The sequence below is a fragment of the Daldinia vernicosa genome (genome assembly GCF_022497035.1).
Source record: "Daldinia vernicosa strain CBS 139.73 unplaced genomic scaffold F5Y00scaffold_6, whole genome shotgun sequence".
NCBI classification, from domain to species: Eukaryota; Fungi; Ascomycota; class Sordariomycetes; order Xylariales; family Hypoxylaceae; genus Daldinia; species Daldinia vernicosa.
In genome coordinates, this window is record NW_025953922.1 from 436,338 (window position 1) to 453,997 (window position 17,660).

The 17,660-nt window shown below is 47.1% G+C and overlaps 4 protein-coding genes across 4 annotated transcripts; 3 read left to right on the plus strand and 1 right to left on the minus strand.

The window, feature by feature from the left end:
- The first annotated feature begins 4,021 nt into the window (after nucleotides 1-4,021).
- F5Y00DRAFT_175590 (uncharacterized protein) lies at nucleotides 4,022-6,510 on the plus strand. The gene is made up of 2 exons (XM_048004924.1): nucleotides 4,022-4,696; nucleotides 4,800-6,510. Exons 1-2 carry the CDS (start codon nucleotides 4,183-4,185, stop codon nucleotides 6,131-6,133), a joined length of 1,848 nt encoding a protein of 615 aa, XP_047868488.1. The 5' UTR covers nucleotides 4,022-4,182; the 3' UTR covers nucleotides 6,134-6,510.
- A 1,381-nt stretch (nucleotides 6,511-7,891) lies between these two features.
- F5Y00DRAFT_227004 (uncharacterized protein) lies at nucleotides 7,892-9,849 on the plus strand. The gene has a single exon (XM_048006415.1). It carries the CDS (start codon nucleotides 8,518-8,520, stop codon nucleotides 9,421-9,423), a length of 906 nt encoding a protein of 301 aa, XP_047868489.1. The 5' UTR covers nucleotides 7,892-8,517; the 3' UTR covers nucleotides 9,424-9,849.
- Nucleotides 9,850-10,937: 1,088 nt separating this feature from the next.
- F5Y00DRAFT_175666 (glycosyltransferase family 8 protein) lies at nucleotides 10,938-13,608 on the minus strand. Its single transcript, XM_048004925.1, has 6 exons — nucleotides 13,312-13,608; nucleotides 13,220-13,247; nucleotides 13,060-13,166; nucleotides 12,417-13,001; nucleotides 12,223-12,362; nucleotides 10,938-12,164 (listed from the first exon to the last, which is right to left on the minus strand). Exons 1-6 carry the CDS (start codon nucleotides 13,351-13,353, stop codon nucleotides 11,042-11,044), a joined length of 2,025 nt encoding a protein of 674 aa, XP_047868490.1. The 5' UTR covers nucleotides 13,354-13,608; the 3' UTR covers nucleotides 10,938-11,041.
- A 1,762-nt stretch (nucleotides 13,609-15,370) lies between these two features.
- On the plus strand, nucleotides 15,371-17,610 carry F5Y00DRAFT_227015 (uncharacterized protein). The gene is made up of 5 exons (XM_048006416.1): nucleotides 15,371-15,673; nucleotides 15,740-15,801; nucleotides 15,852-16,045; nucleotides 16,341-16,644; nucleotides 16,711-17,610. Exons 3-5 carry the CDS (start codon nucleotides 15,938-15,940, stop codon nucleotides 17,103-17,105), a joined length of 807 nt encoding a protein of 268 aa, XP_047868491.1. The 5' UTR covers nucleotides 15,371-15,673; nucleotides 15,740-15,801; nucleotides 15,852-15,937; the 3' UTR covers nucleotides 17,106-17,610.
- The last annotated feature ends 50 nt before the right edge of the window (nucleotides 17,611-17,660 follow it).

Below are 17,660 nucleotides of genomic sequence, written 5' to 3' on the forward strand. Positions count from 1 at the left end.
GGTAGACATTGAGTCAATTGTTTGCGAACCACCCCTGGTGACATCCTAGCCCTTGGCGCTGTTAGACTCTTATTCCTGTGTAGGTTACCGCAGGACGGTAGGACGGCAGGAGGATATGAGAATTGACAGCCCAACCGCACGTCGAGAAGATGATATCGTTCATGACTTGAGGAGGTGGAGTAAGCAGAATTCATGCAATGCGCATCCGTCACGAGGCGATCCTTCGAATTTTCACGTGGCATTACATCGCGTGTATCACACATGGAGGAGGCAAATGCATATTGCAACACGACATGACGTTTTTAAAAAAGCACTTTCTTAAAGTTGGACGGTGCGGATGACCTGAGTACTATTGTGTAAATGCGAACGGCGCGCTTTACCCCGTTGAGTAGGTATATACATAGATCATCATCTAGTCTACATAATATATGAGCTATGTAACGCGCCTCTGTTGTAGTAGCACATACGCTCTATTACAACAATAATATTGGCGTATGGGCGTACATAGTGTATGTTGTAGCGTGTTTGCTTGGGAAGGATTTCTCTACTCGACCATTTTAGTCGAGGAGCAGACGGATATATTTACCTGAGACGGAATATGACATTAGTATTTTCGCCTATTATTCCTATTATTTCGGCCTATATCATGGTTATCTATATGTCTATATGTCCATATGTATAATAAATAACATATTGTTATATGTTCCTTTTCCTTATTTCCCCTTTACATAGGTAGTACCGTTCTGCTTGCCACTATTCTAAAGTGGAACGGAATTCTTGTACTCCTTGTGTACTCCCCCAGTCCCCCTCAAGCTTCTTTTTTTAGATCGTCACCAAAGCAGGTTAGATCACATATGGCTTGTCTGTGCTTGACGTATTCTGACCAATCATTGCTTATTATTCGAGTTGCCATCGCCCAATTCCCATCTCAGACACACATGTACCTAATTTGCCAAAAAAGCCAATGAATGATCTCCGCTCGGACTCACAAATCGGCTTGTCTTTCTAAACGCTCTAGAAACTTTCCTAACTAAGGCGTAAATGCTACCTACGGATCTTATTATGGGCAGTAATCTTTGCTGAAAGCAACTGTGAAATCGTCGAATCTGAGACAGTAAACATAAAGTATGGTTCGGTATATTCCCGGGTGGTAATAATAAGTTCCAAAGGTCGTTCTAAGCTATGATGTTACGTCTTTTCTTTTTCTCACGATTGGAAGCTTGAAAACTTGGAAACTTGGAAACTTGGGACTCTAGGAACTTAGGAGCTTTATGAGTTTTGCGGCTCACGGTGCCCTATGCGAGTCTTACGTCCCTTTGCATTGTAACTCTTCATCCGAAATGCTACCAAATGCTACCAGCTGCTTACAAAGATATTGACCGCTTCACTCGTCCGGACATGTGCGAAGTGAAACTGTCACCAAGGTAGCTGGCTGGCTCGTTTTGGACATACCGCCGCTTCAAAACGGGAGATGCATATATTAATGGTGTTGCTGTGTGCAGAGTGAGAAAAGTAGTGGAAATGACAAAATCGCCAATCAGACTTCATAATGGCATTATTTCGTACTATTACCTTGCCTAACTTCATAACACTATGGGCTGGTCGCAGTATGACACGTGCATCCTGCCGCAGAGGCCAGGAAAAGGGGGCGGTGCTTACATACATTACCGCACCGGAGATATACCTATACATATGTGCATGGCTGTGTAAATTGTGCAAAGCCCGAAAGATGACGCTCCAATATACCAGTATACACAATGTACTACTCTTAATGTACTAGTGTATCTACGTACAATATGTATAGACTAATAAGATACGATCGGACGATTAAAACCTCCACACTACTAAACAAGTTGACGATGGTATCTTACGTCGGCGGGGACATAACGGCGCGAAGCCTCTTTAACTCTTTGCTATCTAGCGCCCCTGTCCTCCGCCTTATGTAGCCATCGTACATCGTTCGGTCTGCCGTTCTGCACCAACGCTACCGTTTTCCGGACCCGCTATTAGGCGTTCTTGAGACATATTTCTCGTCTCCTATTACTAAATTCAGAATATCCCGACAAGATGCTCTAGGCTAGAGCATAGCCTAGGGCTAGGGAGCCAAGGAAGAAGGTGTGCGCGTGGTAAGCATACATGGTGTAGCATACATCTACTGAAGTAGATATAAGACACATCTATCGATAGGGTAATTCCAGAAGGTACATGTCCCCCGTGTGCGTGTGCTAGATGCTCTGTTTCTATTGCTTGATCTAGTTCTCGTTTTTCGGGTTCGGGTTCTGGCTCTGGCTCTGTTCCTCCTACATACATAGGAGCTCTAGAGCGTTCCTGGGGTTCTATTCGTCAAATTAAAAAGAAAAGGGAAATGAGAAAAAAGGAAAATTAACATTTCAGGATCCTAGAACCTTATACTGGCAACGAACCCTGTTTCTTAACATCTTAACAGGTACTGCACTTACACCATCGAGACTACGGCAAATATCCATACTAAGCAAGGACAATTCTTCTCGGCTTTAGCTGGAATTAATTGTCCGCTGCTTATTAATATCCCATGGGTATCGTTTCCGTAGAAATAATGTAAACAAACGACTATGCTTGTCGTGAAGATGAGTTCCAGTGATCTGGCGATGCCAATTAGAGATGACCAACAGGGCTTCTACCAGGGCTTCTAACAGGGCTCCCAGACATGCATCTCCTGGGACTTAGCACGGTAGCAGGGGGAGATGGGTAACGGGGACTGCTGTCTTGTACCGTATACAACATATACTATGGACTATCGCGTCTATGTTAAGATAAAAGGACATGACACTAGTACAAATCAGGTGTCTACTCGATTTGACGGGACCTTTGGCGACTAAAAACAACGATTGACAACAGATGGAAAGACAGATAGATTAGTTATGCCGTGTACTTTGTAAATCGTGGGTGCCAGGGGTCCACTGGGGAGCCGAGCCCACCGTCCCACCCCTACCTCTTTTCAAAAAAGAACAAGCCTAGGTATGCCTACCTGTGTATTTTGGTATTTTGGTATTGTACAATACATACTCTAGGTACTAGGTCTTGGTACTTAGCCTTAGCACAACATCAGGTGTGTGATGCTCTCTACCAATAACACCAATAACGGGGGCCGCCTCAAAGCAAAACAACTCCACGGGCCATCTTATCATTCGTCTCTTGGAATTATTGACGGGCGGGCTGGCGGGATACTGATTGTATTGTACCCACCTAGGTCCGGTCCTTCACCCACGCTACTTGCTGACGGCCTCGCCTAAGAATGGAAGAGACGCTAGCAAGGTGACCCTATGGCCCATGGGGGGTCAAAATGATGTACGTACCAAGTATTCCGTACGGATCCGTATGAGTTGGAGTTTGACACGCACGGTATGACCCAAGTAAGGCTCTGGATCGACTTTTGTAATCCCTGTACACCGCTGCCGCGGATTCTGCCCTCCTCTGCCCTATCAACCCACATCTCAAATGGGCAGCATGGAGATCTACGTACCCTTGAGAGAAAAGCGCGGCTGTGCGCGCAAGTGTGTAGTGTATATAGAATAAGAAGCCCCCAAAGCATTATCGGTTCCTGCTGTCCCCATCTCTATGACATCGGACTATGCTAAACTACTTAACATAACACTCCCGCTCTACCCTCCCCATCTTACCATCGTGGTTACTGGCCGCTTAGAGCAATATATATAATAGACTCTGTTTATACCCGTGCTTGTCGTGTGTTCGACACGAGGACCCTTCCAAGTCATCGCCATCCATAGCCTCACCGTGTGAGGTCGTATGTTAGAAGAGCTATAGGATTGGAAGAAGAAGGCATCACGAATTTGTGCGGCGCGACAACTCACCTCGACCATTGCCCATTGTCCAAGCTTTGCGACTTATATAAATCTCATTACTCCACCGGCCGTCTTGGTGACACTCCTTTCGAACCTCACATTACCGGCTCACTAAGTCTATACTCGGTTCCATATATATAGATCTTATCGGGTCTTGATATGGTATAATCCCAGACGAATGTGAGCTTTTATTTCATCGCGCAAACTGTAGTTATCTCCTGTGTCCCGACTGAGAGACACTGACGCGAGGGGAGACGGTTAGCGTGAGCATACCGGCCGGGATTCCTCCTACAATTCACCACAAGTCTGTCCCCGGAATCGCCGACAACGTAAAATTATAATGGCCATGGTTGGCGACCAAGCTTACGATATGTTCCCTCGACATGACCACGATTTCAGGCTATACCCCGAAGCCCATCACCAGACGGGCTACGCTTCGCCGACACTGGAGATGCACGTGAGCCCGGGCGCTTTCAACATTCCCCGGAGCATACAGGAAGACTACCGTCCAGTTTCGGGATACGAAGCTGGCTCCATATACCCGGAAACACATCTCATGTACAGCAACGGCAACAACCACAACAGAGCTTCTCCCAGTATGTTCCCAGAAGACTACGAGATACCAGCCTCAAGCCTCTCAACTGCCTCGGCTCCCTCAGAAACGGCGTCTTCCACCGTCGGATCGCCTAACTCGAATCACGGCCAATCATCTTTCTTCCCCGAGTACCAACAGAGTGGTCTCGGTGTGAACCCGGGAATAGTCGACCCAAGCAATTACTTCACAGGAACGGAGTACTCTACCTATCCAGGTATGGATGAATTTAACATAACTTTTGTTGATAACAAGGCTATTGGTGAGTTAGCGCGGATATAACAATTTCTTTTAACTCTTTTAACAAGTTAGAGAAGACTTACTGTGAAGACCACGATGCACTGACCAAGATGCCTATTCTACAGACCCTTCACTAATACGCGGAACGATGGCCCCACCGATGCAGGGGTACGACAACTTCTCCCCTCAAAACCCCTATCCTAACTCTCCTGCTCTCTCTGGTACTGCCTCACCTGCGCCAGCCATGCGCAACGGCAGCCAGTCGCCCTACATGCAAGCCTTTCAGCAATACAGCCCATTCCAGGCACCCCCTGCTGCGCCAGCCAGGCGACAATCTCTATCATCTTACCAATCACACGGGTCGCACGAGTACGCGTACAACAGCGACGAATCGGAGAAGAAGCAAAGATGCCCACACCCGGACTGTGGGAAGGTCTTCAAAGATCTTAAGGCGCACATGTTAACCCACCAGAACGAGAGGCCAGAGAAGTGCCCCATTCAAACATGTGATTATCACGTTAAGGGGTTTGCGCGGAAATACGACAAGAACCGTCATACCTTGACTCATTACAAGGGCACCATGGTATGCGGATTTTGTCCTGGGTCAGGCTCGGCCGCCGAGAAGTCCTTCAACCGGGCTGACGTCTTTAAGCGACATCTGACCGCCGTACATGGCGTCGAGCAGACCGCCCCTAACGGCAGGAAGAAGGCAGCAAGCTCGGTGAACAGCGGCAAGAAGTTAACCGGCTACGCACCCGATGCCACGGGCAAATGCTCGACGTGCTCGGCCACGTTCGAGAATGCTCAAGACTTCTACGAACATTTGGATGACTGTGTCTTGCGCATCGTCCAGCAAGAAGACCCCGCAGAGGCCATCAACGCAAAGCGGTTGGCCGAGGTGGAACATGACGAGGAGGTTCACCAGACGCTTGAGAAAAACCAACTACCTCTCACCACGCAAAGTGTCCCTAACTCGGATGACGAAGAGGATGAGGATATGGCTGAAAATGACGACGCCGGGGATGACGAACGCAAGCCGAGGAAGTTGACCTCTCCCACAACAAGGAAGAAGGGGAACCCGCCCAACGGTGTTCAAAAGTCGCGGGGCATGACACATTCGCGAGGCGGCGTACAATTATCGGGCAAGAGTAAGAGCCGCAAGAACCGGCGCGAATATCCATCTTCATGGGGCTTCGATAAGGGCCAGATGACGATGAAAAAGCGAGTCATGACAGTATTCGACGGCCCGCGCCGACTAGCAAAAGACGACATGATGCTTTCGACGGAGCACGAGATCCGCCTACGGCTTTCCGACGAAAAGTCGTACGTGACGGACCTCGACGTCCAGACGTTGAAGAGAGCCAACGGCTTCCTCAACGCCACAGAGGAAGAGAAGGGAATATGGATTTCGGATGATCCTACCGAGGACGACAGGAAGCGCATGGAGTATGGCCATTAGAGCTAATATCGCGCCCCCGTATATAATCACATCCACCTACAATCCCTAATCACTACTACTGTATCGATATACATAGCATCATGACGACCGAGACGAAGATTGGGATTAAAGCATGATTGGCGCAAGGTCTGTTATAAGTTGGGATACTTGATGGCATACAAAAACCTATTAGGGAGGGGGGGGACTATAGAAAGGGGAGAGGCAGAATATCTCGAGAAGAGTATTATATCTTCCCGACAGTCGCTCGGCGGCTGATAAAAATGTTGTATTATCATTTGGTATATTATGTAGTTTTTTGATGGTCTGTATTGTATTGATACCCTATCTATCTATTTCTATCACGACAGCGCTGCGGAGACGGAACAAAGACTCGGCTTCGATCTTGAATAGAGAATCGTCTCGCTTTCGCACTACCTATTTTGACTATATACTTGGACTGCCGTGAATGTGAACTTGAGTGTGTACCTAAGGTATAACGTCGATTGATAAATACATCGTATTAAGACTAATACACTAATACTATGTAGGACTAGGTACACGGTTTGACTACGGTATACTGTATACATCACCCCAATCTCTACATATACGTCAGTATATTGGCGTCAGTATATTGATTGACCCATTGCAAATCCCGACGCATATTTTTTCAAATCCCATCTCGCCCAAGCGAGCAATATAAACCAAATCCAGAAATCCAGTGAATGACCCGTTTAGCTCGTCTGATTGGAAAACCAAGGCGACGGCATCTAATAACGAGGCTTCCCGGATGAATCCTCCTATTGCCTGAAACCGCAGGAGGTTTGGCGCAATAGGTGAATATTTGCAGCTGAAACGGGGCAATTCATTTCCCATAAGGTTGCGGTCGCAGCGATGGCGACCAGCTGCGAGATGAACGGATAGCCAATACCACGATCTACCTGTCATCGTCGCAATTGCAATTGGATGAGGAACGGGTGCTGTCATGCTGACAAGTATGTATCATTGTCATTGTCAATGTCTATGTTAATAGCTATGTCAATGTTTATGTCAGTGTCAATGTAGGCTTTAACTTTAGTTAGGTAGACTCGACACCCCCAGATGCAACAACAGCACAACACAACACAAGCGCGGCCCCGATAGAGGCCTCCGCGGATTAGGCCGGCCGTGGTGGCTTTTGATGACCGTTTCGTGCATTTGCTCACCTGAGGCGCAGCTCCCGCGATGGTACCTATACCACGTGTATTGCCGGGGTAGAAGAGGGAAGCAACCTTGGTCCTTGGAATATGGTTGGCGCGAAAAAGGGTACAAAATCAACGTTAGCCTTAGGTACCTTAGGTACACTAGACCCTTCCGCACTGGCTGCCCGAATCAGGAAGCTTAGGGTCTTTTCACAAGCGGTGTAGGGGCGCAGCTTTGCTTATTTGCAGTAGGGCAATGGCTGCTGGCCGCTGGGGAAGGCATAACGTAACTGCACATTTGCTTAGCAGCGGGTATGTATCGTATTATACCCACCTAGATTAGGTAAGGTACCTTGGTAGCGAATAGATTCAAATACGCAAGTACCTCGATAAGCTCTTTCCCCACTACATACAAGTTCCCAATCGTGCTCTGCATGTTAAAAATTCAATCCGAAACACACGATGACAACCCCATCAATCCAACATCATCATCATTATCATTATCACACTGTACATACCTACACTCACTATAAACGCCACCGGCAGCGCCGTAGACGCGCATATGTATACCCGCGCAGACGGGCGTCGACGAGCGCATTGTAGTGCATCTCTCTGCATCCCCGTAGGCTCTTCTAAACGCTATACGCTATACGCTATACATTATACACTAACTATACACTATATACACAGGTGCGGCAAGGTCGAATGTGATGTCATCTCCACTATAACATTGCATACATTAGTATACCTACCTAGGTACGTTAGTGTTGTAATACATACTAATATCATGTTACTTTTTCTCTTTTTTCTTATTATTACATCCATGTACATATACTACTATAGTATGTGCATACACACTAGTGTAGTGTAGGTATGGTATACATTTGCTTTTTCCTCTGTTCTATTTTAATATCGCGGGGGTGTGGCGCACACACACAAACACACACATATACAACATTAACTACATACACTAGACGATATCAACTTTCCGCCCGGCAAGGTTCGCAACGGAATAGCTCCGTCTCTTACCCCAGTAAGTACATACCTCCAGAGTAATCTTGTACTAGGTACCGGGGGTGTCTGGACTGACCCAAAGCTCTACCACTCTCGGTATCGCTTCTGTGCCCAACTTTTGATCACACGCGCTTGGGTGCAGAGAACGAAAGGAAAAAAAAAAAGTTCTCTAGCACCCCTGCACTTGAGCCTCAAATTACTCGGCCGAGCAGGATGGCCCTCACGAGCCGCATCTCCCTTCACGGTCCTCCAGCTTCAGATCCCGAGGACTACCTCAGTTCTTCCTTGGGCATCATCTTCCCGGATGATGTGACGAACCAGCATGGCGACGCGGAGCACTCGCTGCTATACACGTCGCCGCACCTACCCAAGCCCCTGCACATCGCCCTCGCGGACCCGGACCGGGAGGCCGATCGCAAACTCTTTAGCCACTACCTGTGGAACGCGAGTCTGCTGCTTGCCGAGCTCGTCGAGGCCGGCACCCTTGGCTTGCCCCTCGATGTCGGTTTGCGCCGGCTCCAGCCCGCCGCCTTCAATGTCGCTAGCCTTGAGACACTTGAGCTCGGCGCCGGTACCGCGCTGCCTAGCCTAATGGCTGCTCTGCTCGGGGCCAAGGGCGTGGTCGTAACCGATTACCCCTCCGAAACTGTCTTAGATACCCTGCGTAAGAACGTCGCGGCCAATGCCAAGACTGAGAACTCGCCCGCCGGCTCCCTTGCACCGCTAACAGCCGAGGGCCATGCATGGGGTGAGTTAGATACGCCTTTCGCAGCAGAACATCGGGGCCGATTCGACCGTGTCTTCGTGTGCGACTGCTTGTGGATGCCGTGGCAGCACACCAACCTGCACAAGTCCATTTCATGGTTCCTCAAAGACTCCCCGGACGCTAGAGCCTGGGTTGTTGCTGGGTTTCATACGGGGCGCGCCAAGATGCGTGGTTTCTTCGAGGATGATGCCCTTGCGGCTGCCGGGCTTGAGGTCGAGAGTATATGGGAGCGTGACTGCGACGGCGTTGAGCGCGAGTGGGTCTGGGACCGCGGCCATGAAGACATTAGTATACGGAAGCGGTGGTTAGTCGTCGGTGCACTGCGGCGAAGAGCGTCGGTAGTTGAAGGGTGAGGGTCTTTGGAATGTCTACTAGCGCTGAGACCTTAATGGCCGGATCGCGAGTTGCGGGCTATCGTCGCCAGAGTTATATACTCTACGTCTCCGAGAGCCTCATAGATAGATGGTAAGGTGACGCTGTCCGCCGTTCGCCTAATCAATGCTATAAATCTGGTCTATGTATGGCAATGGACATGGAACTGGGATACCGAGGCGGTACTAAGCCAGCTATCGAGCAGCAAGACCCTTATACTAGGTACGAATAGATACCTACCTACCTAAAGTCTCGTGGGCAAGATGATCTAAGACGTTGATCTATCATAGCTACCTCTTAGATATATCAAGCTTGAAAGATACACGATTTTTACAGTCCAGAATTTAGTTTAGACAGATGCCTAATAAGAAAGATTGTAAATAGGTTAGGTACCTAACCTATCCACGCAACTGAATTAGTCGTAGCAAAGACCCCAACCATATAACTACTCATTCCTCTAAACACCAGAAACAGGTTTGAAATTGTTTGGCGGGTGAGCTCCGGCTCTATTTCCCGAGTCGATCTAGTCATATTAGCAGGCTTATGATCAACCAAAGGCCACAACAGCGAGACTCTACCGAAGTAGCAGTAGCCTAAATTGGCATCTAGTTTGAGTACCTAACTATCGTCTGAATACGTTAACTTCTACTAGCACTAATTAAAAAGGTAGACATGGTCTGAACTTGCTCGCTATAGAGGACGCTTCTTGAAAACATCTTGTAATCACATCCAAGCTACACGTCTATTGGCGGTATTGTTCTCACAACGTTCCTTAGGCCCAGCTATAAGCCCATGTCTTAAATAACTACCTATATTAGCTAAGTCAGACATATTAATTCTCTCTAGTAGGATGCATTTAATATATATCATATATGTGCTTTATGCTATGTACGTACTTATTTATATCTATGTATACCACGCCCGTCATTCCATCTCTAGAAGTCCTATTCATTAATCTCATTGACACTCTATCTAACTACCTAATGAAGAAGATAATTCAATATAGATAAGCTATGCTAAGATAAGATGCTCGCTCCATGCTAGCCTCACTCATATACCGTCGATACGAATATATAGATATGTGATAGATATGCTACTACAGTATCCATATGTCGACTTAAAGGCAACTGTAGTAGCACTCTGGTCGTGATAAATGATTCCATATATAATGAAATAAAATTTTCTCAGGCCAAACAAAGATAGCAGCCTCCAACCGGAGCACGAAAAAGCTATCGGGAGCAAATGCCATATGCGATCCTGCGTGGCTGCTGCTGGTCTGGTATCCAAGTAGAAACGAAAAACAAGTATAAAAAAAAGGTATAGTGCGTGAGGGATACGAGCCAATATCCCAAGTGATTAGACCTTCGTTGGAGGGTCATCCATCCATCCATCGTGCCGTCGTTTTGTTTTGTTTTCCTTCTTATATCGTGTACCAAACGCCAAACAGTCCACCCATCCCCTCCTCCAACCCATCGGGAATATCTGTACCTTTCCCTAGCTGCTAGACGAGTCTCGTCTAACCTCTACGCTGAGCAAATTAGCCCCGAAGAGAAAAAGCCCTGATAGGCTTGTGCTGGGCTCCATGTGATATGTTCTGAGCTACTGCCCGGCCGACAACTCTAGCGGCATATTCTCGCCTTTCTCGAACGCGGGGCCAGGACCTGAGTAGCTAGGCGCCGGTATGGGTGTTACGCCTCTCGATGTACGATTTCCGGTCGTAATTATCCGAGGTAACGCTTCCAAGTTGGACTCGAGGCTATGAATCGCACTCGAATTGGCGCCAGCCTTCACCGGCTGCGGGCTCACGAGCGTAGCCGGTTGCGCGACGTGAGCAGAGTGTAATTCAGTACTGTCTTTGCCATCACCAAGCTTCTGCAGCAATGAGTTATGCCACTCAGACAGCTCCTGTAGCTTGGCTGCAGGGTCCTTTTCAGAGCGTAGTATGTTAGTTATATCACAGAGGCAAGCCTCAGGGGTCCACCGAGTCCCATGCTCACATACCCATTCAGACTGCGCCGGCACACCTTGTGCAGCCGGCAGCAGCGGGTTGTCATTATTGCCACCCCACGATTTTGCTCGGCGGACTGGCGCTGGGGTGACTGGCAAGCTAGGACGCTCAGCTTCGCTAGGGAAGTCGGTAACTTTGCTTCCTCGCCTACGATGAGTAGCCTCAGGCTGTTGGGCATGATCCTGCAACAATACCGCGCTAGGAGGAGATTTGAGGCTCGGCTTTTGCTTGTGCCTTTGTATCTTATCAACGTAGCGTTCAATTTCGGGTACGTCGTCCCAGGCATTAGTCATGGTAAACGAGGTCCAAGTAGCCGGTGTGATATGAACAGTTGGTGTGGTTGGTGTGACCAGCTCGCTCCTCTGGTCATCATCCGTGGATGCATCTGTAACAGAAGGCGCATTCCATGGTCCACCCGTAGGCGTTTGTGCGCCACTAGACAGAGGTTCCTCTTCGAGCTCCTCTTCTTCTTCCTCTTCAGGTTCCTCCTCCTCCTCCTCCTCGGGCTCTTGGGGGTAATCCTCAGCGAACACGCGAGCAGGCGCGGATCGTTGAGTCTCCCAAGGGAATATATGTTTCAAGGGGGGCGCTCCAGGCTCCCTAGGGGGTTCATACCACTTAGGTGCGACCCACTGAGTAGTATCTTGAGACATGTGATATACGGTAGAGGGGAAGTTCATAGCTTCCGGTCTGGAATTTTGTGGGGGAGCATGTCTATTTTCAAGTTAGTTCTCTGGTGTTCCAAGAATAGGTGATGGGGTAGGTAACAAACCTCTGAGCGTCCCAGCTTGACGTGCTGGAGTGGAATGATGAATTCCCGTTTTGCGAACGCCCTCGGATGTATGCATTCTTAGTGGTACCGTTGGACTGGTACTCTCCTTTGGTAAGGAATTGCACAAGCTCTGAATTGGTCTAGATATGGTAAGCCGAAGATCTAACACATAGAAAGGTTAATAGGGAACGTACCGATCCACGGTAATGTCGATCATAAACAGCCCACCATCTCCCAGTCATTTCGTTATACGGTGAACTTCCAGTGCTGGCGCTTCTCCCTCTGAACCAAGGCTTGTCGGCACCGATGAAATGAACCAAGCTAATGCTAGATTGGAAATGGCGATAAGCAGGGATATACTGGTAGTGACCAGAGGGGGTAACATTATAAGAGAAGCTAAGGCGGTTGTGGTTGTTCTTGAAGTGCATGTTGATAAGACCCTGGTCGGCGCCGTCGAAGGAGATGCTTCTCTCGGCCATTGCCAACATGGCATGGTAGTCACCCAGATTCGGAGTTAGAGCCATGACACCAGTGTTGAAGAGATCCGGCCAGCCAATATCGGGAGCTGCGGAGAATGGGTGATCCAACGCAAAGAGTTCATCCGGGGCCCGGTAGGCGACGACATCAGCATCGATATACACGATCTTTCGAAATTGGGTCTGCTTCCACAAGTTGATCTTGGTAAAGGCAGAGTGTAAGTCGGCTCGACCCATCAGGTGCAGATTTGCCGTTTGCGTATTGCGTATCGTGTCAACCGGAATGATATAGTCGTAGACAGTCTATTCAATTAAGTTAGTAGGCTATAGCAATTAGGTGTTTGTGAAGCAGTAAACGTACCTGAAGCTCTGTTATGACTTCGGGCGCTACGTTATCCTGCGTGACCAGGGCGGCCAGCTTCTTGGTTGTACCAGCATCTCGTAGGGAGTGCGCAAGCACCAAAGCACCTTGAGAGAGGTTAGTAAATCGATTGCAATACGGTTGAAGTCGTAAAACATACCAGGCAAATATGTGTCGCTTAGAAGAAGCTATATGCGGACGTGTATTAGCTATTGTTCATACGCTCTGTGAATGTATCCGGGATTCACTAACTGTAGCGTACACATCCTCCTGCGGTCCATCTTGCGCAGCCATTTTGTGCAAGAAGTGGCGGTCAAATCACGCCAAAAAAAGATATGGTCGAGAGGGGTAAACGAAGTAGATAGATAGGTAAGTAGATAGATATTGACGTTAAAGACGTATATTGGAGCTTAAAACTTGACAAGCTCTCTGCTCGTGAAATAGACTATAGCTAAATTCGAAGCACTGAGGAAGTTAGAAGTTATGTTAAGCAAGAAGAATTGTAAATAATATAATAGTGTAGCAAGCCAAGTTGTTTTTATCTATGGCGATGAGGCGATGAGGCGGGATGGCTGGTCTGGCCAGTTACCTAGCTGCAAATAACCCTGCAGTGTATTTTTTCTTCTTCTTCTTTGGACTTGCCCTGTTGCCTTCCAAGAGACAAGGTTGAAGAGGAGATCATCAAAATGGACCGTGGTCGATATGCAAATGCAACGCTAGCGTTACTTCTATCAACAAGGTGAACAAGGATTTATGTGGATTATAGGTATTTACTTACATGTCCTTGGTCCAGCAATGCACTTATCTGGGTCTCAAGCTTAGTGTTTTGTCTGGAATAGTTTAAGGCACTGTTTAAGGCGTTCAATATTAGGCATATGTGCTTCGACCTAGATTTAGTTTGATGGTTTGGAGATAGGATTGGTCCAAATATACTAGGCTATGATTCCCAACTGGAATTGATAGGTACCAAGAGTCGTACGTTCTCGAAAAGTTTGAAGGTTGAAAGATAGGTAATAATAAAAATTTGAAAAAAAAATACGCAATACGCGGGCATGTTGCATATGTACTCCCATATGTACGTACAGTTGAAAGATAAATACGACGTCCTTTGAAAGATGAAAGGCGCGGTATCGCTGATGGAACCTTGATGATGGAACCTCTACGGACCCCACTGAACCATAGTGTATCAGCAACTTATCAGAGCACAGACCAATATACTATACTACATAAAGTTCCGGAGCTCCACTCTAGGTAGTGTACGTCCACTAAACTTATCGGCCTATACCTAATGTCCACTACGACCTGGGGTTTTGGAACTGAATAACTGGAAGTTACCCACCAGCCCACATCGTGAATTATGTCATTTGCTATTGTTTCTTGTCCCGGACTTGCCAAAACTCGAGGCAATTAAGGCAAGGCAAGATCGAATCGGTTGGTTGGGGGGGTACTTATTTTTGCTTACGCCGTACGGCCCCCTCCCTGCCCTCCCTGCCCTTCTGGCTGGGGAAGCAGGGAAGGTCTCGAACGTTCTCGTCTTTTTTCAACATTGACAATTATCCACAACACCACATGTATCCACAAATGTCTACGAATCCTAACAAATTTTAGAATCTTTTCGCCTTCCCGTACACCAGTAAACGACGATCAGGACCCACGAGCAACAACAACAAGCAAGTTTAACATAATAAGCGCGCCACCCAGCATACATATAGATAGATAAATTGCATCCAACCATTAACGAGGAGAGAGAAGGGAGACTATCAAGAATTTCAACAATTTTTGGAAACATGAAAATTCTCAATATTGAGGTATCTGAGTGGCTGGCCAAGAAGAACATTATGGTTCGGACCACATGTTAGCAAACCCAAGGACACTTAGGTTAGTGTGACCAATCTGCCAATCTACCCAATCTACCTACATACTCCTCCTCAAGCAAGGAGGTCTATAGTGTATGCTATCCACCTAAGCACATGTAAGTATTGTTTCACACATGAGATCTGTACATACTTCTGCATGCCGATCCCGACAATTCGAACTCGGAGATGCACGTATTAGGTATGCACTCGAGAGTTATAATCCAGCTTAATACGCATGCATATAAAGTTATATGAGCACCTTGCGTATATTATAGTATTATTATGTAATGTAGAATGACCACAACTTCATCATAACCATAGCCTCCTTTGAATGGAACTATCCGATGGCGAATTAGGGGTCGAGTTTGGTGGGCCCCGCAAAGCGATCTTACTTAACCTTAGATAGAGACTTAAACTAACATCAACATCTTCTTTCCTTTCTCTGAAGTATATACTAATGATAGAAATGAGTAAGGAATCTACTATGTAGGGAAAGTCTAAATTGCCACACATCCCGCCTTCCGATGTCCTAAAGGCTAACATTCAATGTTACATGGATGTGGGCTAGTTATGTGCATGTATCCATACATGTACCTAACATAGATCTTCAAGGCTCCTATGGATTTCCGAACGGTCTGGGTTTTACAACTCCACAACCCACAACTTCACAACTCCATATCTCCATATTTCTTTACACATACGCTCTGCAGACTGCAGTCTTATTGCTGGTCCATCCAACATCAGCCTAACATACCCAGGTATCTACGGGAAACTGCCCAACTCCAAACTATTCGATAACGCCCACGTCTCTTACAGGTCAGAAGCATCTTGAAAAATTTTTAAGGCATCGCGGCCATTCGACTTCAAAAGCTTCTCCAAACATTAGGTATTCACTCATTATCCATCTATTATTCATTATACACTAACCTACGTTAGTCGGGCCACCGGGAAGTGTGGATCTTTCTCATAAGGTTCCTCTACTATATTCCCCATCAGCGGGCCGGACCGGACTCGAAAACGTCATGTTACGAGCAGGAAACGAGAGAGATCCTCATAATGTTGTTACTCGCCCCTCTCTAGCGGCGACCACGGGAAGTAGTCAATATAGCAATACTAGTGCGAGCTCCGCAGTAAGCACATTTCCATTCCGTGGGACTTGATATCCATAGAATAGTTTATATGCGAGCATCAAGTCTATGTCATATAAGCGCGCAAGTGCGTTACTACAACCCGACCCCATGGCTCTTCATCTCCCCAGATCACGTACCGGGGTACTCGATAGCATACTTTATAATCAATAATATAGCTACCTACTCATAGACATTAACTGCTTATGTCCATACTCATTACGCTTCCTTCTAACGTTATGCTATCATTACGATAGCTATAATATAATGAAACTAATGAGAACACCTTCTCTATCAGGCCAGCCCTTCTACTACGCATATCAGCAATGACGATAGAGGTAGCTCAGGAGTCAACTCCCCATTCCTTAAACTCCCGTTCGAGTTACGTCTAGAAATATACGAATATCTCCTGTGCTCTCCGGATGATATTATAATATCTGCAAGACGTCGTCAGATTTATTGGTACCGTCCACGACTACCTACGTGTGAGCTTCGCCGCCTCCCCCACCGAATGCCACATGTAGAGTTGCTACGTACCTGCAAGCAGGTAGATTCGGAGGCAACCCCCATCCTTTACAGGAAAAATAAATTCCTCGTAGTCTGTACGTCCCCCGAGTTCATACGAAGCAAATCCCAGATTGTATACTGACAATGTGGGTGTTATGGAGTGCCTTATAAGGCACCATTCTGCCCTATGAACTTCTTCCTGTGGAGTTTACGGCGATCGACCATGTCTAATGTGACCTCTATCACTTTCGTCTTTGCCTGTCGCGATAATTGCCCGCTGTGGCTCGATTTATGCCCCATCATCAAAGGGAAATTTATGAACCTGAAGAAATGGACTGCAACGGGACCACAGCTGGCCAAATTGTGTTTCCCGTATTATAGCCAGCCACATTGGCTACCTCTATCAGGCAGAATACGGGACGTGTATGCTCATATTCGTATTGAAGCCTTCCAGGATAAAACTGCAGTACTGAAGGGATACTACTGTGGCAGACACAGGGAAACGACACTAGGCAGGCCGGGCCGCAAGAAAGAACTGGCACCGATGAGATTCTAGTTCTTTAGATTGCTCAAGTCTATTTGGCTGCCTAAACCACACACGCTAACACACACTTAGTCTTGTTGCTCTACATTTACGGTTTTGTTGGATTTCAGCGCGGATAGAGCGTGGGGAAAACGAGCTCCAGGAAAGTTCTGATGGTAGTGAGGGTAATATGATACCTCTCGAACAGCGTAATGTGACTTTCAAATAAACCTAGTTCTTAGCGAAAGGGGTTTTCACTGGGCGAAAATCCTTTGGATACATGACCTTACGTTACGATGACTGATCTTATATCTTTAGGCAACGAGGGAGGCTATCAACTGATACATGTTGATTGGCTTGGAACTACACTTATTGGTGGTGACGTGTCTGCGTTCATGTAACCTGCTCGTAATTTATCTTGGTCAAAAGAGCCTATTATATTACGGTAGAGAAAAGGGCTAGGGTGGGATTCCTATAGGATAGAAATCGGTAACTTAGCCTCGTATTACTTATTAAATGACTTCCATCTACTATCAAGTATCGCAAGTAATATCAACCCCTTTAATCATAGGCCTCCGGAGCCCATAA